Below are 26,677 nucleotides of genomic sequence, written 5' to 3' on the forward strand. Positions count from 1 at the left end.
TGCTCTAATGCACTAATGCAGCCCTCTGTCTTCTTCCCCAAACCACGAAGACGCAGCCTCTCGCTCTCAGACTATTGGACCATGATCTGCTACCTTCCACCAGGCACCGCACCAAAGATGAAGATTATAGACTCCGACAATGGTGGATTTCTTCAACCGAGCCTCTTTTTAAAGGCTTTTGAAAGGGTCACGGACTCACAGGTTTGTTTCAAATTTTCACGGGTTTTTTTTAAATTTTCGTAGGTTTCATAGGTTTTCTTTTGCAAAGGAATCTTTGATTTCTCTGAAAAATCAAGATTTGTTGTGGGGCTTTTTGCAGAGAATCTATTGAATTAACTCGGAATATCGGTCGACTCATCCGAGTCCAACCGATTCAGGCCGAGTCTAGGTATCTGGTATCGGACTCGTCGCAGTCCACTTCGAGGCGGATACGACTCGGCCGATTTTTTGAACGCTGCTATGTAAGAAACGAGTGATTATTCATCAGCATCTCCGCAGTCCACCTCCTGCACGGATCCCACTCAAAACATCTAGCCAGAAAATCCTTCCCACATTCTGACAAATATTCAGGTATCTGAGGTGTTTCCCTCTTGATCACCACGTGATCAAATATCTCATTCTCAGTCTTCTTACCCCACACCCGTTCTCCGGTCACCATCTCGATCATGGTGCACCCTCATGACCATATATCCATGGGCGCCTCATATTCCTCCCAAGCTAACGCCTCTGGCGACATGTAAGGTGGGGAGCCCCGCTGCTGCACCCAAATCTGTTCCTCGACATTAATCCTTCTAGCCAGTCCAAAATCAGCAAGCTTCACCACATTCCCACCATTTTCACCGGGAAATACAAGTACATTATCCGGCTTCACATCGCAGTGAACCACTCCCCTCTCATGCATGTAGCGTAAACCTCTGATTATCATCCTTGCATAATGCCGAGCTTCAAACTCCCATAATTTGCCTCTGCGCTTCTTCGTCAACCCCGTCAGACTTCCTCCGGGTGCGTATTCCAGCAACAGATTATATAGCGAACTGCCATCATCTTCCATGCTTAATAGCCACCCAAGCACTTAACGATATCAGGGCAAGCCCCCAGATACTGGAAAATCGCTTCCTCTCTTCTGAGGGAAGAAGACTGCGAAGAAACGGATGATTTCACAGCTAGCTTCTGATCGCTGTCTCTGTAGACGGCCATGTGGACTTTTCCATAAGTTCCTTGCCCAATAACACCCAGTTTCACTATCATATCCTCCATGCCTGGTTTTCTTCTCAAGACTCTGGATACCTACGTATGGTCTATAGGGCACAAGATATGAATTAATTTATAGAGGAGTTGTTGAATTTACGTGGAATTTTATTTCATCGCGGCCTTTTATTCAATTCAAAGATAAAATAGAAACTTTTGATAATAACATAAAAATAAAAAAATAAAAAAAAATAAAAAAAAAAACCTTGTAAGATTAAATAACTCAAAAAATTAAAATTAAAATAATCACTCAAAAATAAAATATTATTCTTAATCTTTAAAAGTAAATCTAATTATAATATTTAGAAAGTTTTTAATTCAAGTTTATTTTTCAACAAAATTTTATAATATTTTTACTTATTTTATTAGAATTCATTTAAAAAATAATTGCACAAATATAAAAATAAAATGATTGAAAAAAAGTACTACAAATAAAAATTACTTTTAAAAAATATTTAGAAATATAGACAACATATTATTTTGTTCTAGAAAACATCACGACATTTTTCGAAAACTTTGAAAATATTTTCTAATGGGTTCTAAATAATTTTCTAACTTAAAAATGCATTTTTTAAGTTAAAATAAACAAGGAAGATTGTTTTTCATATTTGATTTTTAAAATATAATTTTTTTTTCTTTAAAATATTTGAAAACCGATTGTAAGAACCATAACTACTTTTTGTCATAATTTTTAAAATAAAAATAAGGGTAGAAAATAAAATAAAAACAGTAAAAATTAATAAATTAAGAATATCCTCTGGGCAATGAAAATTAGAAACACAAATTATTGGAGTTTGCAGCCAAAGTAGTGTTTACTTAAAAAAAAAAAAAAAAAACAAACAAACAAACTAATACATCTTTCAAACTATTTGTCAAACTAGTCTTTTGAATCCACATCAGCAATCCGCATCAGTAGACTTTTACTCTGAAGACCCAATTTTTCATCCGAAATCATTCAACAAAGAAACCCTAACTATTATTTTCTCTTCTCTACGGCTCCCACCAGCAGCTCCACTAGCAACATCTTGCAGTGGCTAGGTAAGTTTTTGAAGCATTTTAACAGAGTGGTTCATGAGTTTTTTTTCCCTCATTTTCCTTAGCTTTCTTACTAACCAAACAGAGGAAAATGAAAAATTAAAAACAACCTTTGAAAATTTTAAAAATCTCAAGTTGTTTTTTGTGGTTTCTACTTGTGAACGGAAGAAAAAAAAACACAAAAAAATCATGGAGAAGAAAAAAAGAAAGATTGACAGAAAGAGACAAGAGCACTGAAGGAAATTGGTTTCTGTACTTTGGAGGTTTGGGTAGATTTCGAATTTGGGCGATGGTGGGTTAGGGTTCGAAGTGGACTGATCCAATTGGATGATTTGATGGAGTAGTTCGAGTTCAAAGTGGATTAATCCAATTGGACGATTTGATAGAGCATTGAAAGAGGAAGAGAGGAGTGTGGAACGAGAAGGAGAGATTGTGAGAAGAGAGACGAATGAGAGATTTGAAGAGGAAGAAGAAGTGCAGGTCAATATGCAAAAATAACAAAAATTTTACCCAAATGCAAATTCTTTGATTTTGCCCAATTTAAAAAAAATAAAAATCTTCTAGCTCCGTCTAGTTGCTGAGAAAAAACGGGAAAAAGATAAGAATCTCATATTTTTCTCACTTGAATCTAATATTTTAAAATAAAATAAAAACGAAAAAATGCACTTGATCAACCCAAACACAAGCACTCAACCGATTGGAGACAACCTTCTCCGTTCTCCAACTTAAAACATAACATTCAAGATTCCAAGATTTTCCACCCCTTTTTCCGCAACCAAACGCAAGGTCTCAAGAAAATTTTGAGTTCTGATGATAGAGAGAGGACAAGAAGGAGGGTAGATACCGAAGGGCTGCCAGAAAGGATGGTCGTACATGGATAGCGCAAAAACCCTACCTGTGTTTAGCTCCTAATAGAGTAGATGCCTTTCTCAAGCAAAAATTTTATTTGGGAACTGGGAATCCGAAAGAAGAAGGACAACAGCTTCAACTTTGAGGGATATTTGATAATCATTTTTCAATTAATTTTTATAATTTTAAAATTTTGAAAATTGTATGCATTTTTTAATATAAAAATTATTTGTTTAATCATTTTTTATTTTCCTTTTTTTAATAAAAAAATTTAAAATTAATCACAATACACTTGTTTATTTTCCTTTTTTTTAATAAAAAATTAAAAATTAATCATAATCCACTTGTTTAAAAATCGAGTGGGAACAAAAAGAAATAAAAAATAGAAGAAAATTAAAATAAATAAATAAAAAACCACAAAGGAATATATATATATTTTTCACTTATTATTATTATTATTATTATTATTATTATGAAAACTAAAAAATATCAAATTGTGTATAGTTATTAATTGTTTTCAAACACAAGTTTTTGATAGATAAAATATTATAAATAAAATATATTTTTAATAAATATTTGAAAAACAAGAAAACATGTCCAAAATCTTCCTATATGTATTTTTATTCTAAAAAAAATATTACAAATAGAATCAAATTTAAAACTATTTTCAATTTATGGACATTCATGAGAGAGTGGGAGATGGACCCTCGTATTCGGCGATATGTGATGCAATCTAGATTTTATGGTGTATATCGTGTCAGACACATTTCACTAGATTGGCCATTGATCACGAGTCTTGTTGAGTGATGGCGGCCCGAGACACACATATTTCATTTACCTATTGGAGATATGACTGTTACTTTACACGATGTAGCCATGATTCTAGGATTACATATTCATGGGCCTCCTATCATTGGCACATATGACATAGATTGGTCACTACTATGTTCTGAGCTTTTAGGTGTCGTCCCACCTCCATCTCAAATTAGAGGGTCATCTATATCAGCACGATGGTTGCGTGAGCAGTTCTCATATCCACTAACAGGGGTCGATGATGTTATTTTACAACGTTATGCGCGTGCTTTCATATTAGCACTATTGGGTGGAGCATTGTTCGCAGATAAGACTGGCACACATGTACAGTTATGTTACCTTCCACTATTGAGAGACTTCACTGAGATTTCTCACCATAGTTGGGTTAGTGCAATGTTGGCATACCTATATAGAGAGCTATGTCGTGCGAGTTTGGATAGTGCCACAGAGATTTCTTGACCTATCACACTATTACAGGTATTTTGACATAACTATTTATTCTAATTAATTGACTCACATTATTGTTGTAAGTTGTCTAATTTTGATAATGCTATCTGATTTTGTAGTTGTGGTCATGGGAGAGACTTCATGTGGGTCGACCTGATTTCGGTCATCCTCCAGTGCCTATAGTAGTCCCACATGTACATGAAGATGTAGTTGATGGTTTACATGATCATCTATTGCTAGATGAGGCACTCCCAGTCGATCCATTGGGCCACAGGTGGAGAGCACCCCTGTCTTGGTCTCATAACCCATCACCACATGCGTTGACATTCTATTGAGATCAATTGGATGTTGATTACTACCAAAAAGTGCTATTTTGTAGACCTAATTATAATGGTTTTAAGCACCTTTGAGTAGTAATCATATTCATTTAACCCAATTAATTCATTAAGGTCCTTAGTAATTGGTTTTAACCATTTTGTGGCAAGTTTACATGTTTTTATCAGCTTATGAATCAATTCAAGCATGCCAAATGATGGAGGAGCTACTTGGACAAGTTAAATCAAGCTTTTAGCTACACCAAAGCAAGCCAACAAAAGGAGAGAAGCAAAGAGAAGCAAAAAGAAGCAAAGAGGAAAACAGAGGACAGCAGCTGCAGTCTTCTTTGGCACTTTTGGAGCACTTTCCGAAGTCCATTTTCTACATGCTATATACCATTTCAAAGCTCAGGAAGTCAAGAATCCAACGCTTCAAACTGTGTACAATTTGGATCTGAAATGAGGAAGATATGGCCTTCGGAAGACAACTGCTCCAGGCTTGTGCGAAAATTTCGCACAACACCTTCCAAATTCGCACACCCCCTTGCGTGGTGCGAATTTTCCCCTGTTTCTGCCGACTCCACACGAGATCTTTTCTTTTGGATATTTTTGTATAAATTTCCATTCTTCTCCTTGTAATCCACCAATCATAAGATTTATTAGCTAGGAAGGTTGGAAAAACTTCTCTATATATATCTCCTTGCATCCGTTGTAACAATTAGTGATAGATTGATATATTGATAGATTGATATATTGATATATATACTTAGAATTTTTACAGAGCTCTCCCGTTTCTATTTTCTTAGTAGCCAAACAGCCTCTGAGGGTTTTTTCTCAAAGGATGATTGGCTAAAACTTTTAGTTTCTCAAAGTATGGATGTTATGTGATGGCTTGGATGCAATCCCATGGAAATTTCTCGCACCCGGAAGGTAAGGTAGTCGTTTTTCATTAAAGGTTCATTAATGCAAAGTTTGATTTTTATTTCCTTTGGACAACTTCCAACGGCCAATACTTGATAAGCTTTTGGATTTCTATCCATTAGTTATCTCCTACGAGCTATTGGAAGGTGAGGTTTTCAATTCCAAGTTTTGCATTAATCCGTTAGAACCAATTTCAATGGTCATTGAAAGGTGAGTTTATCACCTGGAATGACTTTGAGTTGCCAATATTTGGTAAGCTTTTGGCTTTAGACCATTAGTTATCTCTTACGAGCCATTCAAAGGAAGTCTAAGGTGAATAACCATTGATGAAATTCACTACCATCTGTTTTGTCATTTTAAAGGATTAAAACTTGATTTGCAAAATCCATACCGGTTCGGGAAGCAAGCATCACCATAGTTGCAACCCCAACGCGAGGAGCCTATCCTGAGATTTCCAATTTGCATAAGAGCCAGAGCATAGCTATCCTATCTTTGAGGAACTTGTTTTTACACCCTTTCATTTTAGTCTTTAATGTTAGCTTAGATTAGTTTAAATCTTTCTAAAACATTTGCATCTTCTTTTAAAGCTAACATCCATAAGAAAATCACCTATTTTCCTAATTTGAATATCACTTGTGTTTGAGAAAACCCTTCCCAGTGAACGATCCTAGAACCACTATGCTATAGTAGCTTGGCTACTTTAGTAATAGTATTCAAGGTATAAATTTTGTTGATACGCCTTTAAAGCTAAGCTACCATGAGTCGAATCAGATGCCCAAACACAGGATCAGGTAAAGTGTAGATGCGTAAGATTACCTTTGCAACATTTTTCACCAATGTGACTAATTAATTTTTTTTTTAAATTACAGGTATTATGGGAACCATATACAGTAGATTTGATTGCACATATTCCGGCTATATGGCAGGTTGATGAAGAAATTTGGCGAACTATGTCGCCTCTAATTTGCTTTGATATTATCGAGTGGCATAGACCAAAGCGAGTTTTACGCCAGTTTCATATGCAACAAGGGATACATCCACCTTGTTTGATAGATATGGAGCTACATTTAGTGGATAGGCGAGGACAACATCAGTATGATTGGGTGACATTTCATGCTCAGTATATTTCTCTTTGGGCTACTCGTTCTGAGTGTATTGCGACAGCACCACTTGCGATTACTACCATGGCTTTTTATGATCCATATATGCACTGGTATCGACGTATCACGCGACGCCTAATTACACTTGTTTTGCATAAAGATCATATGAGGTTCCATAGTACAGCTTCTGCCACTGAGTTATTGGTGAGAGCATTTGAGATACAAAACCATTTTTTAATGAATGTTAAACTTAAATTATGTGCAAATGCCTCATGTTTCATTTTCTTATACAAATCACTGTCATATCGCAAATGGCTATTTCAAATGATTTTGAAGAAACTCACCGAATTGCTATTGATGTTTTACGTGCTATAGGAGGGGACCATCGCGTACACTCGACACATGAGCCATCCACATCTTGAAGGCCATCCATGAGACCACCATCATTGATTACACCTGTTAGGGTACCACCCATTAGAGGTCGGGGGAGAGGTGGTCGTCGAGCTGGTCACCGACATGTACCTTTGGCATTTACTTTGGTACAACCCTCACATCCACCAGTCACATCTACCTTTCCTCTATTTCAGCCATCTACATCATTAGAGTCGCCACTCTCTCCCCCTGATGTATCCATACCAGCCCATTCATCTCGACCTGAGACTACCATACCATCTACCCTTACCCCTGTTCAACCATCTATATCATTGGATGCACCCCCACCTATTACAAAGTCTACTGCACCCCCACCTGTTACAGAGTCCATTGCACCTCTACCTTTTCTTTAGGGGACAACTCATGCCTCACGATTACATGTACGGGTACTTAGAGGACATCGAGCTCCACATGTACGTCGAGTTCTACCTCCATCAGTTCCATCTAACTCGACAGCTCATGTAGATGACGTGTCACAGTCTATAGAGATGGAGACTTTTCAGATAGCACAGATGGATACAACAAATATGGTCATCTACCGTAAATGTTCACAACGAAAGAGAAAGATTCCATCATGTGGGACACATTGAGATATTTTTTCATGTTTATAGAACTATAGTACTTTGGTTTATACATTTAAGGTTATATAAAGTGTTAATTCAAATTAGTGATGTCATGTTATTCACCTGTTTCCTTAATAATTTAAACAAATAAAACTCAAATGCATCCTAAAATCTAAATGAAAGAAATTCTAACTAAACAAATTATTACAACCATTACCTATTTTTCTTTCATATAATTAAAAAAATTATATATTTTAACCAAAACATAAGTTCAAATCATACTTAATAAGAAATAACCTAAAATCATAATCATTGGCATTCATTTTCATATGAAAATATAAAATTTTAAAATAATATAAACAATTTCTTTAGTTATTTTAAAATTTAAAAATAATATGAATAAATAATTTTCTTTAGTTCATATGTGAAAATATTCATAAAACAAATAAATATTTTATTTACCATAAATATATAAATTTTTATGGGAATGTATATAGACCAAATTATTTTCTCAAAACTTCAAGGAAAATATGAAAAAATAAAGATAATATATGTGAAAAGCAAAATTCTAAAATCTCATACTTTTTTTAGTTACACATGAGTTCCCCTTAAAATTATTTGTGAAAATTGTAAAACCATTGTTCTTGACTGTGGTTTTAAAGAAAATTGTAAAATCACAATCCGTAACTGTGGTTTTAAAGAAAATTATAAAACCACCATCTGTGACTGTGGTTTTTATAATATTTTTATAACCACGGTTACTAACTGTGGTTTTATGGTTATTTTGATAAAAAAAATTTTAAAAATAATATTAAAATCACAACACCATTAAAATAGACGTGGATTAAAAATAATTGTAAAACTACAGTTACTAACTATGTTTTTAAGGGAAATTGTAAAACCACAATTTGTAACTGTGATTTTAAGAGAAATTGTAAAACCACAGTTTGTAACTGTGGTTTTAAGGATATTTTTGTAACTTTTAAAACCACAGTTACCAACAGTGGTTTTTTACACTTAAAAAATAAAAATCCATGCGGATACTTACGTGGATAAAAAAGATTACTTTGACAAATATTTTGAAATGGGTACTATTCTTACTATTTTTTTTTTACAAATGAATTATTTTGGTCTTAAACTCCAAATTATTGGATGTTAAGGCCGTTTATTAGTGTTTTTAAAACTCATTTTCAAAATAGAGAAAAAAAAAACGGTATTTTAAAAAAAAATTAAAACAAAAGTGTTTGTGTCACAAAAACTCCTGAGCTAGGTCATCCCATGTCCTGCCTCGCAAGGACTCCAAAGATGTGAACTAGCGCTGGGCTGCACCACTCAGAGATAAAGGAAACATAGTGATCATCTGTGACCCATCTAACCCATGGGCCCTCATCACAGTACTGTAGAGTCGCAGATAAGTGTAGAGACAACCGACGACCATATACCTCTCAATGTCAGGCATCCTGAACTTGGCTGGTGGACTAGCCATTGGTATACTATCAAGATCGTCCCAAGTCGATGAACTACCAAATAATCTCAACTGCCTGATACGCTACTCAATACGATCTATACATGCATGAGCATCCTCAAGGTCTGTGGTCTAGACTACCGCAGGTGAGGCAACCTCAAAATGACCATGTAACATATATGGTGGGGCCCGTGGCACTGTCAAACCAAGTGATGGTGGTAGATGTGGCAGTGAATCACAAGGCGTCTCATCCTGAACTACAAACTGTCTACTCTACTGACTGTCTATCTTCTGTCTGGGACTGGCCGAGGCCTCCTGAATAGAAGCCATGGCGGTCGTGACCCGATCAACTGTGACAACCCGCTGATCCATATCCGACCTCTCTAAAAACCGAATCAATCTCTCCTCTACTCTGATCCAACGAAGTAAATCCAAACTAAGAACCAAGACCCAATCCAGAAAGCATGATGAGTAGAATAAGAACATGTCCCAGGGAGAGTACGAAAGAAATGATAATCTGAATAGAAGCGAGCAAAGCATCCAAGCGAAGATGGACTATCCGATCGTACTCAAACTCGTCCTGATCTCAGTGCACTCTTGACAGGAGTCTAAAAAGATGGAGTATCGGATCTAAACTGTGACTACGGAGGCTCTAAAAGCCCTCAGATGCGCCCACGCGTAGGGAAGAAGTCCTAGTCGAAGGATCTACGGCTCACCTTACAAGGTCAAGGTGGCTCTAAGAGAAAATGGGTAGACTTCAAAAGATCCCTAGCAGAAGCGATCGCACCCCTCGGCGGTACGCAACCCTCTGCACGCCTCCAAAGAGACGGGGCACTTCCATGCAAGGTGGTCATCACCTCCACACATGCACTACCTCGACATCCCAGGGGGTTTCCTATGGTGAAGCTCTTGCAACTCTCAGCACTCAGTACTCGACTAAAGTGCACAGTGATGGTGTGGGTGCATCCGAAAACCCTAAGAAGCTAAAACAGAAGATGAAACACACTGGCCACACAAATATCCTGAAATCTAGCTCTGGGCTATACAAGTCTTCATAGTTCGGAATCCAATCAGCATCAATATGTCGACCACCTCCAGAATGCCCCCAAACATAGATATAGCCCATCGCTAGACCCTACTCCTAATCACTAGCTCGGTCAAAGAGCAAACAAAGCAACAAGTCTCATATCAAATATGAGAGCAAGGAAAACAATGTCGACCTAGACTAGGGACTGGGAAATAAGGGGATAAGTGTGTGTTCCACATAGACACACAACTCATGCAGTCGCATCAGGATGGGAAGAGTCATGCAACATACAGTCATGCAAAACAGGTATATATCATCCAAATCTACACACAAGCTAATCAAGAAGAATATCTGACAAATGATAGCATGCTCTATGATAAACAAGATAATATATAACTGAGAGAAACAATCATGTCAAGTCAAATGATATACAATGGTGAGTCTATACAGGTGAGGTAATCAGAACAAACATGGCAAAATCAGAATGACTATGCTAAGCAAGGCAAGATGATCAATCAATATAATCAGCATGTCAATGTACTCAACAAACATGGCAATGAAGCACAGAAAAATCAAAATCCTCAATCAAGATAATCAATCTCATAATCAGCATGTCAAATATCTCATACAAATATATCAATGAAGCATTAGGAAACTGGCTATATTAGAATCCCCAACCAAAATAATCAACCAACATGATCAACCAACATGATCAACATGTCAATGTCCCAAGTGAAAACTCGGGAACTCTTGATGTGCAATCAAGAGATGAGTACCCACTGATCGACTCACCAAATGCCATGTTTGCTTCACTTTAAGTTCAAGCTTGACCCTCTAAAAGGTCCCTAGCGGAGTCGCCATTTTGTGGACCCCGCATTTCGGCTCATGCGTTTCCCACTCGATGGCGAGCTCAATTTTTATTTGAAAAATGATTTTTACTGATTAAGAAAATGACTTGGAGTCGCCACTTATTTTTGTTTTATTTTTAAAGGGTAAACAAAATAAGAAAGAAAAACCCTAAGTGTGACTCCTTATTTTGGAAAAGGTGGTCTGTGAAAAACCGGATCGGGTTCGGGGGTCAGGTTACTCATCGGGAAGGTACGGTAAAGACCGTAGCACCCTTCTAAGCCCCTAAAGTCGGGTCTCTACTAATAAAATGAAGCAATCATGGCAATTGATGAGGAAAATAATGAATACCCGGAACTATCATGCACGTAGGACAATCAAAACATGTATATGGAAATACTGGAATGGGAATAGATACGTACCTGGGTGACGAGCCACAATGCGCTTATCAAAAAGTGAGGTTAGTGCATAATTAAAGAATAATTTCAAGCATGTCGTAGGGCAGAATAGAAACAATCATGCACGGCAACTAAATCAATCAGTTATAAAGTCGCATATGTCGGGCTCCCACCAATACCCATTTATTTTGCATCGACCAAATCCGTAAATTCCATTATTCAGAATTACAAAATTTGATGCTTCGCTTATTTCAAAACATTTTCAAAACAGAGGAGTAGAAGATCGTTTTGAAGACCAAAATGAAATTAAGCTATTTGAGAGAAAATTAGATTTTTTAAAATTTAATTGAAAAATTGGAATCTCGAAGATCACTAGAAAATTGGAGTTTTAGAGTTTATTTGGAGATTAGACTTTTAGAGGTTGAATGTGAGAATGTGAATTTTTAGAAACTGAATTTGAAAGAGGTTGGAATTTTGAAAACGATTTGAGGGTTCGGGATTTTAAAGAAAGATTAAGTTGCGAAAATTGAGACTTTGGGAGTTGAATTTTGAAAGAGATCAGAATCGTAAGTTATTTGAGAAATAGAAATTATGAAAGTTGATGTGTAAAAATTGGAAATCTTAGAAATCATTTGAAGGCGGACTTTATGGAAATAACGAATAAGATGGTAAAATAATGATGATAACAAATGAGCAACTGGGTAAATATGATAATTGGAACATTAGGAACTGAAAATTAAGTTCGGAGATAGGACACTTGGGATTTTAGATAGCTAAATTTAGAAATCGGAATTTTGAAGAATTAGACTTTAATGATTGAGGTTTTTAAGAGAAATAAATGGGCAAATATGGAATAATGTTATTAATTAATCAAAACGATATTTGGACGGATGAATAGTGAATAGTGGGGTTTGTGAGATTAAAAATTAAATTGGAAAATTGGATTTTGACGAAAATGATATTTGAACGGATGAAAGTGAATAGTGAGATTTTGAAAATTAAGTTTGAAAGTCGGATCTTTGAATAATTGGACTCTAATTATTGGAATTTTTAGAAGAAATAAATAAGTAAATATGGAATTTATAACAATGATAACAAAGATGATATTTGAATGAATAAAAGTGAATGGTGGAATTTTTCTAATTGAGAATTTGAATTAGGGCGTTGGATTTTTAAAGGATATGGCTTTGAATAAATAGGTAGGTATGGGATTATAATACTAATTAACGAGAATAATATTTAGGCGAATAAAGATGGATAGTAGTATTTTTGGGACTGAAGTTTTAATTCAGAAATTGGATTTTTGAAGAATTGGACCTTATATATATAATAAAATAGGTATGGAACAAGAATCCTAATTAACAAAATGACATTTAGATGAATACTGGAATTTTTGGGATCGAAAATTGAATTAAGACATGGGGTTTTTGGAAGATTGGACTTTGAATAGATATGGAATAATGATTCTAATTGATGAGGATAAAATTTAGACGAATTGTAGAGTTTTTAGGATTGAAAATTTGAATTAAGACAAGAGATTTTTGAAGAACTGGATTTTAAATAAATAGGTGAATATGAGATAATAATCCTGATTGATGAAAATAAGATTTAAACGAATTATTGAAAAAAATTAAGTTAAGGCGTTGGATTTTCGAGGGATTAAACTTCGAATAGCTAAATAAACCTGGGATAATAATTCTAATTGATGAAAATAACATTTAGACAAATAGTAGAATTTTAGGATTGAAAATTAAATTAAAAAAAATACGGAATGTTCGAAGGATTAGACTTTAAATAACTAAATAAATACGAGATTGGAACTCTAAGTGACGAGAATAAGATTGAAACGAGTTAGTGAGAGATTAAATGAAGATTGGGGATTTTGGAACGATTAGACTAGATAGATAGATGAATGTAGGATAGTAATTCTAGTTGATGAAAATGAGATTTAAAAAGGTCTTTGAAGAATTTTTTAGGATTGAAAAAATTAAATTAAAATATGAGAGTGTTTGAAGGATTATACTTTTAAATAACTAAATAAATGTAGGATTATAATTCTAATTAACGAAAATGAGACTTAAACAAATATTTGAAGAATTAAATTAAGGCACGGGACTTTTGAAAAATTACTTAAAGACCTAAGTTTTGAAAATAGGAATTAAAGTTTAGAAGTATAGAAAGTTCCTTGAGTCCAATATAAATTAATTTATACAAAAGTTTTTTTATATACGGTGATTTAGACATAATTTAAAATTTGGAAGGCAAAATATGAATTATCTTGTGTCTTGAAAGGACATCCAACCTTAATAATTTGTCCTTTAATTGTCTTCAAGTTGGGCTTAACTAAATTGATAGACATAAACTTAGATAACAAATGAAAGGGATGAATAAACTAATTAATCATGGATATCAAAGGTTTTTATAAAATTACTTAAAGTTTGGGGCAGCCTAATGGGCTGACTTGACGTGGACCTAGGCCACCTTAATAAGGGTGGCAGGCATGGGGAGCTATGGGGCTATCCCATAATGCAAAATGGGCTGGGCTCTAAATTCAAAACTAAGCCCAAAGCCATCATGGGCTAACCTCAAACTTCAACATAGGCTTAGGCCTGGGCTCCAAATTCAAACCCAAGCCCAAAGCCAATGCGGGCAAAGCTCAAACAGCCCTTCTCTTCTTCGCTTGTCTCTCCACCCGCGCGTCAACCTCAAAGGGAGCCTTCCACCACCGGCGTCATGATGGAGAGGGGAGCCATGGCGGCACGATGAAAAGGGGAGCCGTGACGGCGTCCAGAAGACACTGCTACCATGGTGGCTGGTGCAGACATCCGCATAGCCGGAGAGGGTGATGGCAGCTAGTGGCGTGATGAGTGGATGGCTGCAGATTCGGGGAGTGTGAGGAGCGATGATGCCATGCATGGGTGAGGATTGATGAAGGAAGTGGGTTGGAGGAGTGAAGAAAACGAGTTTAAGATGGCACGTGGTGTAGAGAGAGAAAGATGAGTGTGAAGGTTAGCAAGATGGGTAAGAAGAAGAAATGGAGGTCGGGTCTTGGTGATGGATATGTGAATGAGAGGATATGAGGGTGTCCCTGTGCATGGGACTTGGAGGGTGAGCTAGTTGGGTATGGTTCTACAAACTTGGAATGCATGAATGAGAGCTTCCTGCTCTAGGGTTTGCCTTCCTTTGCGCTTTGAACTATCACATTAACCCTAAGCTTTGACGTTCCAAGCTTTTTCATTGACTCTGAGTGTGAAGACACCAAACCTGCACTCTCATCTGACAAAGGAGAGAAATTTGTAGGAGGGTTGATAGCGTAAGTTGAGTTTGTAAGCTCAAGAAAGGAGAGTAGAGGCTTGATAACTTTGTCAGCCAAGTCATCTCTATCAAGAACAGAGTCAGGGTTTAAACAATTGGAAGAAAAAGCGGCTGAGACTTTGATATCTTTCTCCAAACCCCACCTTGTTAGGGAGTAATAGACGTTCCTCAGAGATGGCAAAACCAACCTCAACTTGTCTTCTTAGTCTTTGTTACAGAGAACGGTGTTCCCCACAACAATGGTGGTGATATTTGTAGAAGGGTGGTGGGCCAAAACATGGTTTCTGATCCAACTTTCAACCATTAAAACACTCTCGGAGACCTCATTGAGGTCATCCTCACTGACAGAAACTGCTATTGGAACACCGGTGTGAGACATTGCTTGAAGAACCACTGGAGAAGAGTCATAGAGGGTTAAGAGTTCGGCAGATTCTGAACTGGAACCAGTGAGAACCAAGAAAGTGAGAAAGAAAATAATAATATGAAAGAGGGACCCCATCTTCAACATGTCTGTTACACAGAGAACCCTTAAAAACCCAGAGAAGAGGCAAAGCGAAGCACATATCTTAACAAACCCATTAAACCATGCCTAAGCACGATGATGTCAAACAAGGAGAATAAAGAAAATACAGAGTGAAAGTGCTCATAATCGCCATACCTGAATCCTCAAGCGAAGATCATACAACTTGCCTTCTACTCGTTCTTTTCCTCTCTGTTTCTTCTCTTCCCTCCTCCTCTTCGTGTCTTCCTCAGCAAGTCACTACTTGCTTCCTGCCACCCGTCCCATCTGGTGGCTACCCCCATCCCCTCTAGCCGCCTGAGAGCAGCCCACTTGAGAGGCCCTCCTAAAAACAGCAAAAAAACAATAATAAAATAAAGCTCAAGCTCCTCGGGGTTTTTCTGAGATGGGAGAGAGAGAGCGAGAGAACGCAAGAGAGAGAGAGGGCGAGAGGGCGCGTGAGAGCGCGTGTGACGGCGACGACGAGGAGATCGGCGAGGCGAGCCGAAAGCGAAGCTTTACGGTGGAATCCAAGACCTTCGAGCTTGCCCTGGAAGATAGGAAAGGGAAGTGCCAGGTTCGCGTAGTGGAGAAGAAACGAGGGGTCTCGACATGGGTTCGGTTAGGGCTGGACAGCTTAGGGCTCTTTAAGGAGGGTTTAATCCACTGTATTCGGGACGAAAAAGAGGGGCGATGGGAAAAGGAGTGGAAAGAAAGAGGTAAGTTGTACACTTTGGCTCGGGGATTCAACAGAGCGGGTGTTTTCTTGAGATTGGGGGTTGAAGATTTGGAACGAAAAAGGTTTTGCATCTTCTTACCGAGAGGTAGGAGGGACAAAAGAGGATGGACGGCTATAGCGGAGATGGTACGTCAAATGGAAGAGTTGGCCGGTAGAAGAACAGAGTTGCAGGAGGTAAGGACCGTCGGAAAAATTAGTCCGGCGAAATCTTACGCAGAAGCAGTCAGAAGGACAAACCGGGTTAGCTTAAACGCAATCAAGATGAAGGTCACTAGGGAGAAGATCGCTGGTAACTTACAGAAGCTGGAGCATTGCCTCGTCGCGAGATGGAAATCCAACGAAAATGAGGAAGACGACTTGGAAAGATTGGGTAACCTCTGGGCGAATTCTTGGGGCCTAAAAGGCAAGCTAGGGCTGGCCAAGTTGGAAAGAGGTAAGGCTTTGTTGGAGTTTGAAGATATTAGTGAGGCACACTGTGTGGTCTCTTCGGGGAGCAGACTGATGGGAGGAGCCCATTTACGGCTGGACCGATGGAATCCAAAGACGGGATGTCGGGTTGAGGAGGAGATGGAGCAGGTAGCCTGGGTTAAAATCTTCGGCCTCCCAATTTCGCTTTGGAGCCAGGGGATTCTGAAGAAAATAGGGGAGGAATGTGGGGGCTTCTTAGACATGGATGAACGCACAAGGTCGATGAGGGAGATCCAGTGGGCTAGGATTTTGGTTAAAACAAAAGGTGATTTCAGACCGAGTTTGCTAGAAATGGAGGTAGAGGATGAGGCATATACTGTGGCTTTATGGTGGGAGATCAGGCCGGTGGTGAGACGGCTCTTCTCTGCGATGGAAAACAGAAGGAAGAAGGAGGCTAGGGGTGACTCGCATTCACGCGCGGAGAAGCGCGTGGGAAAGGAGTTGGTAGGTGCGGGAATCGAGGACCTGCAGTTGCCAGATGATGGGAGAGCTGTGCAGGAGAATGGGCCGGGTCCAGCACCCGGGATACAGACCCATGGCAAGGTGTCCTGGGACTGGGTATGTCCAGATGGCAGAATGGATGGGGCGGCCGCATGTGGCCCAAATATGGGCCTTTATGGGTTGGAGAAGGATGGTGGGCCGAACAAAATAGATGGGCTATTGGGCCGTAAGTTAAAAAATAAGGCTAAGGTGACTGGTGATTCAGAGGCAGGCCCAAGTTGGGCTGCTGAAATGGCCTGCCATCAGTTAACTGAGGTGGGAGGCCCGAAAAGGGAGGGCCCAACTGCTCCACTAGAGAAGGCTGGTCTTCTGGGCTGTTTTGGTTCCAGAAAAGGAACCTTTTCAGAGGATCCTTTGATGAGTTTGGTGCTAGAGGAGTCTAGAAGGGAACAAAGGGATGTTGGTCTTTCAATGACTGACCGTGTGCTGGAAAAGGAAGCTAAAAGGTATGCCTCATCTTCCCATCCTAAAGGTAAACGGGCTGTGGGTACACCTCTTCTTCTATTTTCTAATTCTGATCGGGCTCCGGAGAGGGAGTCTTTCGATCGCCCAAGGGGTATTGAGGAGGAATTAAGGGGGGATATGTCGACTTGGTTAACAGTATATGAGGGGAATGTTGAGAATGTAGATGGATCCTGGGAATTGGGAGAGGTCAACAAGAACAGTGATGTGGCTAGGGGCAAGGAGGGGAACAATGGTGGCTTTGGTTCTCAACATACTGAAAATGAGAAAGAGGATCTATGGGAGGAAGGCAGTCTAGCTAAATTTAGCCAGTTCTTGGGATTCTTTACAGAGGGACTGGAAAAGGAGATTTTGAGCTTTTTGATTAAAATCAGAAAGAGACGGGAAAAGATTCACAGTAAAGAACTCTTGGAAAAGACCAAGTTTGAAAGGGAGTTGAAGAGGCTGGAATGCTCTGTCAATTACGATGGGGGGACTAAGCAGAAAGTTCCTTCACATGGCAAGGGGAACCAGTTGATAGTTACCCGATGAAGATGAAGATTATTACCTGGAATGTGAGGGGAGCTAATGACAGCTCTAAGAGGAAAATCATTAAGAACTATATAAGGAATCAGAGGGTGGATCTAATGTGCATTCAGGAAACTAAGATTCAGGAGATGTCGGAGGGTATAGTGAGAAGTCTGGGTTCGGGGAGATTCTTAGATTGGAGAGCCCTAAATGCGGAAAGGGCTGCGGGTGGCATTTTGATATGCTGGGATAAACGGGTCCTGGGGATTCTGGACTGGGAAGAGGGCCAGTTTTCCTTGTCTTGTAGATTCAAGACCATAGAAAATGGGGCTACTTGGGTTTTTACGGGAGTGTATGGCTCTTTCACCAAAGTGGAAAGGGAGGGTATGTGGGAAGAACTTGGGGCAATAAGAGGCCTTTGGGATGATCCCTGGTGTCTCGGTGGGGATTTTAACATCACTCTGTTCCAACACGAAAGGAGCAGCCAAAGAAGAACCAGCTCAGCCATGCGGAGATTTGCAGAGTTTGTGGATGATCTAGAGCTGGTGGACTTGCCCCTTCCAGGGGGGAGAGTTCACATGGAGTGGGGGGCTGAATAATCAGGCGTGGGCGAGACTAGATAGATTTTTAGTCTCTCCTAGCTGGTTAGATCAGTTTAGTGGCGTCACGCAGGGCAGGTTATCTCGGCCAACTTCTGATCACTTTCCAATCGTGTTAGAGGGGGGTGGGATAAGAAGAGGCCCAACCCCGTTTAGATTCGAAAATATGTGGCTTAAGGTTGAGGGATTTAATGACATTATTAGAACCTGGTGGCAAGGAATTGATGTCAGGGGCAGCGCTAGTTATAGATTGGCCGTCAAAATGAAGGAAATTAAAAAGAAGCTGAAAGTGTGGAACAAAGAGGTTTTTGGGAGGCTGGAAACTAATAAAGCTTCAGCTTTACATCAAGTAGATTTTTGGGATCGGGTGGAAAGTGAGAGAGTTTTGTCTATGGAGGAAGCTGAATTAAAAAAGGAAGCTAAAGATTCCTTTAAGAAATGGGTCCTGTTGGAGGAAGCCCATTGGAGACAGCACTCAAGGGAGCTTTGGTTAAAGGACGGGGATAAAAATACGGGGTTTTTCCATAGAATGGCTAGTGCACATCGAAGACACAACGCTATGGACAGAATTAAGGTTAATGGGGAGTGGCTAGTAGAGGAGCAGGAGGTGAGAGAAGGTGTTGTGAACTCGTTTCAACAGTTGCTTACTGAAGACATGGGTTGACAGGCGGATATTGGTAGCATTCCGGTGGGTTGTATCAGCCTGCAAGATGCAGAGAGTCTGGAAACCCCATTTGCAGAGAATGAGATTCACTCGGCGTTGATGGAGGTGAATGAGGATAAAGCCCCTGGCCCGGATGGCTTTACTGTTGCCTTTTGGCAAGATGCATGGGACTTTGCCAAGGAGGAGATCATGGAGATGTTTAAAGAGTTTCATGAGCATAGTTCCTTTGTTAAGAGCCTTAACAACACCTTTTTAGTGTTGATTCCTAAGAAAAGCGGGGCGGAGAATCTTGGAGACTTTAGACCTATCAGCCTGGTGGGGGGACTCTATAAACTGTTGGCTAAAGTTTTAGCTAATAGGCTCAAAAAAGTGATTGGTAAGGTGGTGTCTATTGCTCAGAATGCCTTTGTAAAGGGAAGATAAATTCTGGATGCGTCTTTAATTGCTAATGAGGTGATAGATTCGTGGCAGAAGAGGAAAGAAAAGGGTCTTATCTGCAAATTGGATATAGAAAAAGCTTACGATAGCATCAATTGGAAATTCTTGATGAAAGTCCTCCAAAAAATGGGCTTTGGGCCCAAGTGGATGGGATGGATGTGGAGTTGTGTTTCCTCTGCTAAATTCTCCATTCTTGTTAATGGAGTGCCAGCTGGGTTCTTCCCTAGCACTAGAGGGCTTTGTCAAGGGGACCCCCTTTCCCCTTATCTCTTTGTTATGGGAATGGAGGTTCTGGACGTCCTTATCAGGAGGGCGGTGGAGGGGGGTTATATTTCAGGGTGCAATATACGGGGTGGCAGTAGAACATCCTTGAATATTTCCCACCTATTTTTTGCTGATGACACAATTGTGTTTTGTGAGGCGAGCAAAGTGCAAGTTTCTCACCTAAGCTGGATTCTCTTTTGGTTTGAAGCGGCTTCAGGTCTTCGGATTAATCTAGCCAAAAGTGAGATCATTCCAGTTGGAGACATGGAGGATATTCTTGAGTTGGCAGCTGAGTTAGGTGGCAGGGTGGGGTCTTTGCCCTCTCATTATTTGGGCCTCCCCTTAGGGGTCCCCAATAGGACAACTTCTATGTGGGATGGGGTGGAAGAGAGGATCAGGAGGAGACTTGCGCTTTGGAAAAGACAGTACATATCCAAAGGGGGGAGAATCACTCTCATAAAAAGCACCTTGGCTAGCTTGCCAATTTACCAACTGTCTATTTTCCGCATGCCTAAGTCTGTTGCTAAAAGAGTGGAAAAATCCCAAAGAGATTTCCTATGGGGGGGAGGAAACTTGGAGGGAAAAGTTCATCTAGTTAAATGAGATGCGGTCTGTACAGAGAAACACAAGGGAGGGCTAGGATTAAGGAGAATAGCCACTCTGAATAGAGCCTTGCTGTGAAAGTGGATTTGGAGGTTAGCTTGTGAAAAGAATAATTTCTGGAACCAAGTGATCACTACAAAATATGGGCAAGAGGATTATGGCTGGAGGCTAAAGAAGGTCCGTGGGGCGGCTGGAGTAGGGGTCTGGAAGGAGATCATGAAGGAATCTGATTGGTGCTGGGAAAATTTGGCATTTATAGTTGGGAAGGGTTCCAAAATCAAATTTTGGAAAGATAGATGGTGCACTGACATTCCGTTGTCCCAATGCTTCAATCAACTCTTTGTCCTTGTCGTGCATAGGGATGCTACGATTGAGGAGATGTGGGATCAGGATTCGGGCCAAGGGGATTGGAAGCTTGTTTTTGTGAGGGACTTCAATGATTGGGAGATGGATATGGTTGGAGAGCTGCTTCATACTTTGAGGGGCTACAGGCCCTCCTTGGAGGATGATTCAGTTGTGTGGAAGCAGGGAAGAAATGGTATGTTCAAAATCAAAGAAGCTTACAGGCAGTTGGACAAGCCTAATGTCACAGTATTTCCCGCAAGGAGAATATGGGTGGATAGGGTGCCAACTAAAGTCTGTTTTTTTGCTTGGGAGGTTACGTGGGGGAAGGTGCTTACTCTGGATAGACTCCAGTTAAGAGGGGTGCATCTCCCGAATTGCTGCTTTCTGTGTGGTTGTGAAGAAGAGAATGTAAATCATATTCTTTTACATTGTATAGTGACTAGAGCCCTTTGGGATATTATTTTTGGGTTGATAGATGTTAAGTGGGTCCTCCCAGAAACTGTAAAGGAGACTTTAATCTCTTGGAGGGGCTCATTTGTAGGGAAGAAAAGGAAAAAGATTTGGAAATCCATTCCGTTATGTATTTTTTGGACGGTTTGGAAGGAGAGGAATAGGTTAGCTTTTAGGGGGGGTGAGTTGAATATTCAGAAATTAAAGTATTCTTTTGTCTGTAACTTGTGGAATTGGGCCAAAGTGTATCTAGGTGAGGAGTCTTTCTCCCTCATAGGTTTTTTGGAGTGGATAGCTTCCACTTAAGGGGAGGTAGTTTCTTTCTGTTCCTTTTTCTTTTTTGAAGCTTTAGCCGTCTTGTATACTCCCTGTATGCTTTGTGGCGTTTAGCCTGTTCTAATACATATCTTGTTTACTTATCAAAAAAAAAAAAAAAAATGGTTTCTTAGAAAAAAAAACAAAAAGCTTATTTGAATGAAAAAATTTGTATTGTTTTTAAAAAACAATGTCTTACTTTTATTTTATAAAAATTTATAATAATATGAAATCAAATTCAAGTTAAATCTTATTAAAAAATAAAAATTAAATCTACAATTATACATGATTTAAAGATAAACATTTTTTCTTAATTATGAAAAAAAAATATTCCAATAAAACAAAATTTACTATAAGATAAAAATATTTTTAATATTCATTTTTAATAAAATTCAAATAATTACTTTAATTTATTTTATTTTATTTTTTAAATTTCTTGTTTGACCATGATTTTTTATGCTTTTTTTAGAAATTATTTTTAGGTTAAAGAACCAAAAATTTAAAATAAGGATATTTTAATCAACATTATATTATTATTATTATTATTCGTATGTATTTAACATGATTATTAATTTAGTGCACTCGCCAAATCAGGACCAATAGATTGAATTATTTAAGCAGGGACATTAATTTAGTATATAGAGGTTATTAATTTATCGATTATTCAAACAAGATTATTAATTTATCGACCATTTATTTATCCAGAACAAAGAGCTACTGTGAATCAGAGGTTCACAGAGCGCAGAACTACCCTTAGGATTTGTCAAGAGGATAAAGATGGATCCATACATCAATAGGTAGCAGCATAAATCTGAGTTCTACCTCTTACAAACCCGGAAAAAAGCCAGCAGAAGTCCCAGTAGTAGTTATTGGAAGATAAGCACAGAAACAAATTGGACGACCACTATTTACCATGACAGATCTTGACTAGTTTGAAGCAGACTAGAGAATGGATTTCCTCGTAGGCCCCTTTCCCCTCATCAGCTTACTAAAGATTGTTTTACCTCAATATCTACCCTGCAAAAATGCCATTCGAATGCATCAAGGAAATAGCAAGAGCTTGCAATAACATGGATGGCATGATGTAGAATGGACTTGCTTATGATCAGAGTTATCAATTCTTGAATGAGGTCTATTACCAACAATTCCAAATGAAATGGATATTCCAAATTTGGGGGGATGTCTTTCTACATATTCCAATATTTCTCTCTGAGCAAGCCCTTCCGCAAATATTTGGATGGTATGCAAAATTATCTTAAGCTAATTAATTGAAATGTGGGGAGTAAAACCCCAGAAGTGTGCATGAAGAATACAAACTAGAATTTCAAGAGCAATAAAAGGGGAGTTCAGTTTATCCAATCCCTCGGATTCTCAGTCAGAAAAGTTCTCAACCAGATTGATTCAGGCAATATGTTATTCAACCCTCATTGCATGCGATTGTTTCATCACACTTCAAATTTCTATGTTAAGGGCTTTAGCATCAAGTTCAATCTTAAGCTGTAGTCTCAATTTTGCTTGTCGAAGGCTCTAATTAGTAATTAAAAGAGGAATGCCTTACTTGGTTTGTATTTCCCGTAGGTGGATAGTTCCTTTGCTCGTCTTGCATGTCGTTTCTCTGATCAACTTGTGAGAACCTCTGACCTTCTCCATGCCCTTGCTGAGCCTGCCCATACCCGGAAGGCCCAGAACCCATTCCCTGTCCATAAGATCCACCTGTTCCTTGGCCATAATTACCACTGTGTTGAGGATTATAATTCCTATTATCTCCTCTAACATCCCTCTGATCAGGAGGAGCATAATTCCTCTGTGCTCCTTGTGAGAAGTCTCTTCGTTCCTGGGGATGATAATTTCCTTGCTGACCTTGGTTGTAATTGCCCTGATATGGAGGCATTGTGTCTCTTCTCTCCCCCTGATAAGTGTCCCTCCCTCCATGGGCATAATCCCTGTTGCTCATCGGCATGGGACCTTGTCCTGCTGGCCCATAATTCTGTTGTGGTGGATAATTTTGTGGAGCCCCATAATTCCCTCCGTCTCCTTGCATAGATCCTCGGTTATCATATGGGGGATTCCCTTGTCGATTTGGCATCGGACCACCTTGCCGGTCATATCTTGGCCTTTCAGTATTTCGATTTCGGTCACCATATCTTCCACCTGTCCTCCCATACTGAACTGGGGGAGGTCTTGGTATGATTGTCCCATTAATGTATTTGTCTCCTGATAATATTACACCATAACAGAGTAAATAGTAAATGAACAACCAAATATGATAAGTCAAACTTATTACTAGCAAAGCTCAAAGTTGACTTAAATTACATAACTGGTCTAATCCTAGCTTATGGACAGCATTAAAAAAGAAATAAAATAAACTAAAATCTCCAAGAAAGAAGCATTTAACGTAGATGAAAATCCCACCTCCATACTCCTTTGTTGCAGGATTAATATAAGAATCTGGCAATATGAATACAACTCCGGGCAAACCTGATCAAAGAAAATTTAGGAAAAAATTTAGCAAGTACAATAAGTATCTTTCTTTGCAATAACATTAAATACTAAAAACACTTACCTCTAAACTTTTCTGACTCTTCTTCTGTCATCACAGCTTGAAAGCCTGTATAAGTTGTTGTGCTACAAGCATACATTTTCAATTTTGCCTCTTCCACACTGAATCCATGAAGATTTAACTATAATCAGCATTATTCTTTCCAACAACTAGGCTCTGAACATCAAGAGTATTCTAGATACCAGACAGACAACGCATCCAAAACTTACAATAAATATTCCATTTGTTAACAAAGAAGCAAATTTTGTAGAACCATAATATGCATATTTAAGACCAGCAAAGATAATGCAGCAGAAAATTGATGCAATCCACAAGAGATATACTTATCTTTTATGCAAATGATGCATCCTATGTGGCCCAATTGATTGGCCTTTCTAGGGCTTGGTTTTTTTTTTCTTTTGGATGGTTGAACCCTTCGGACTCTCCATGGGGACCCAAACCAGGTAGTCCAAGTCATTCAACGGATGGCAGAAATCAAACCTGAGACCATGCACCCCTACTACACACTTGAGACCATACACCTCTACAACACATCATAGCATTCAACCCAACTAACTGGTTTTTAGGAGCAGTTCTATGTCATAATCTGTGAAACTGAGCCTAACTGGTTTCTAGGGGCGGTTTTATGTCATAACCTGCTAAACTGAGCCTAACTGGTTCCTAGGAGTGGTTTTATGTCATAATCTGCTAAACTGAGCCTAATACGATTATTTGTTGAGGTGGATATTCACTGCAACCAAACAAATTCTAAGTTTACTGTTCTTCCCCAAAATTTCTCAGGAAACACACAGAGAATAAAGGAAAATCAAATCCTATCACCGACAAGCAGCTTAATGAAGCTATTCTTTCATTTATTACAAAGGATACATAACATATACTCAAGATTTTATTTTATTCTCTTTCTTGTTAAATGAGTTGAGGCCAGGGCAATGAAAACAAGAGACAAAAGCAGAGCCTAAAGGTAGTGCAAATTGAAGAGAAGGAATGATAGGAGGCCTGAAGGCTCCATGAGATATCTAATCTATAGAACACAACAGCCCTTCCATAGACTGTTCCTCACTTAATAAGTCAGCGTTACAAACAAATTTGACAACAAAAAATACATAGGCAGAAAACAGAACATTAATCCACAGGAAGGTGAAAGGAGGCTAAGCCCATATACCCCAGTCAATTTCTTTCATAGAACGAAGAGCTTTCACATGTACATGTGTGCTATTATTCATGTTTCAACTCAGTACGCGTACTATTAGACTTGCTTCCCTCAAAAATTAATCCACGGAGATATGCTCCATTTCTACCCTTTCAGCTTTCCCAGCAGCCAAACAGAGTAATAAGAAAACAACAAAAATTACTCCGCAAGCAAACAGGGGGCAAACCTTTCCTTCCCCATTTCTCACCAACAAAACAAAGCAACAACAAATCAGATCAAATCAAACCAAACCAAACCATACCTAATATTCAAGCCCTTAGCTAGGGTTTGCACATAGGTCTCCACCATCTCCTCCGGAGTGGGCTTGGGATCCTTGGGGAAGTCCATGGTGATGAGCCAGTGATTGTAATCGCACCCCTCGAACAGAATCGTGTCGGGCCCAATCTCCTCGTTCTGATTGTTGAACGACCTCGATGAGGAGAGCCAGATCGGAGATGACCTGAATGGCCGCGACTGGAGGTTGGTCGCCGGCAATAGGCGAATGACGCCGCACGACTCCACGGCTGGCAGCGCGCAGACTTGCGGGAGAGGTGTGCGGTGGCCCAGAAGAGGGGTTAGGGTTTTGAGAGCTTGGCGGAGTCGAAGTGAATAGAGAGCCATTGTTGTCGAGAGAGAAACTAGGGTTTTAGAGATTTCAAGAGAAAGACACTAGGGTTTTAGAGATTTTTAGAGAGAGAAACTGGGGTTTTAGGAACTCTGAAACTCTGGATTAATATGTATATTTGTATACTGTACCGAGGGATTCCTTGCATGCATATAAGTGTAGCGATTGGAGTTTCCTCTGATGGAAAAATAGCCGTCTGATCCCTCGATAAAGACTCAACCAAAATCAACACAAGGCATGAAACTTCTATCCATATACACCTTAATCGAAAAAATAGATTATTAAATAAGTTACATTTGAGTCTTTGATTAATATTTCCTTGACTTTCAAGATATCTTTGATTTCTTTCCTTCCATATATATATATATTTGTAAATCGTACTGAGGGATTCCTTACATGTATTCAAGTATAGCAATTGGAGTTTTCTTTGATGAAAAATAGTCATTTGATCTAGGGAATTTCATGAGTTAGATTACATTCACTTGTAATGGTGGATGATGGGTCATTCATTAATAAAGAGATCAAACAAAATGTTTTTAAGATAAGCTTAACGGAGAAGAGTATATAGGTCATATCATAAGCAATAAGCATCAAAAAGCTAAAAAGAAATGTGGAGAAGCAAAAAAACTCTTAGTGCACAAGAGCACATAGGTCCTATATAATAAGCACTAGAAGG

The 26,677-nt window shown here is 38.9% G+C and overlaps 3 protein-coding genes across 4 annotated transcripts; 1 reads left to right on the plus strand and 2 right to left on the minus strand.

The window, feature by feature from the left end:
- Positions 1 to 676: 676 nt before the first annotated feature.
- Positions 677 to 1,051, minus strand: LOC100253456 (mitogen-activated protein kinase kinase kinase 20). Its single transcript, XM_010659818.2, has one exon. The coding sequence runs from the start codon at positions 1,049 to 1,051 to the stop codon at positions 677 to 679; it is 375 nt and encodes a 124-aa protein (XP_010658120.1).
- A 16,918-nt stretch (positions 1,052 to 17,969) lies between these two features.
- On the plus strand, positions 17,970 to 18,548 carry LOC104881074 (uncharacterized). Its single transcript, XM_010659817.1, has one exon. It carries the CDS (start codon positions 17,970 to 17,972, stop codon positions 18,546 to 18,548), a length of 579 nt encoding a protein of 192 aa, XP_010658119.1.
- Positions 18,549 to 22,287: 3,739 nt separating this feature from the next.
- Positions 22,288 to 26,203, minus strand: LOC100243925 (multiple organellar RNA editing factor 1, mitochondrial). Of its 2 annotated transcripts, XM_002269912.4 has the most exons (5): positions 25,639 to 26,203; positions 24,191 to 24,288; positions 24,040 to 24,105; positions 23,186 to 23,841; positions 22,288 to 22,644 (listed from the first exon to the last, which is right to left on the minus strand). In XM_002269912.4, exons 1-5 carry the CDS (start codon positions 25,995 to 25,997, stop codon positions 22,633 to 22,635), a joined length of 1,191 nt encoding a protein of 396 aa, XP_002269948.1. In that variant the 5' UTR covers positions 25,998 to 26,203; the 3' UTR covers positions 22,288 to 22,632. The 2 variants fall into 2 exon arrangements, with proteins under 2 accessions (XP_002269948.1, XP_059597356.1); XM_059741373.1 differs by lacking the exon at positions 22,288 to 22,644 and having other exon boundaries at positions 22,739 to 23,841; positions 25,639 to 26,185.
- Positions 26,204 to 26,677: the final 474 nt, after the last annotated feature.

The sequence above is a fragment of the Vitis vinifera genome, chromosome 12 (assembly GCF_030704535.1).
Source record: "Vitis vinifera cultivar Pinot Noir 40024 chromosome 12, ASM3070453v1".
NCBI lineage: Eukaryota > Viridiplantae > Streptophyta > Magnoliopsida > Vitales > Vitaceae > Vitis > Vitis vinifera.

Coding starts and splice junctions, on each gene's coding strand:
- LOC100253456 (XM_010659818.2), bottom strand. CDS start 1,051: ATGGAAGATGATGGCAGTTCGCTATATAATCTGTTGCTGGAATACGCA.
- LOC104881074 (XM_010659817.1), top strand. CDS start 17,970: ATGAAGATGAAGATTATTACCTGGAATGTGAGGGGAGCTAATGACAGC.
- LOC100243925 (XM_059741373.1), bottom strand. CDS start 25,997: ATGGCTCTCTATTCACTTCGACTCCGCCAAGCTCTCAAAACCCTAACC. Junction 24,289..25,638: donor GCTAAGGGCTTGAATATTAG/GTATGGTTTGGT, acceptor TCATGGATTCAG/TGTGGAAGAGGCAAAATTGA. Junction 24,106..24,190: donor AGAGTCAGAAAAGTTTAGAG/GTAAGTGTTTTT, acceptor TTCTTTGATCAG/GTTTGCCCGGAGTTGTATTC.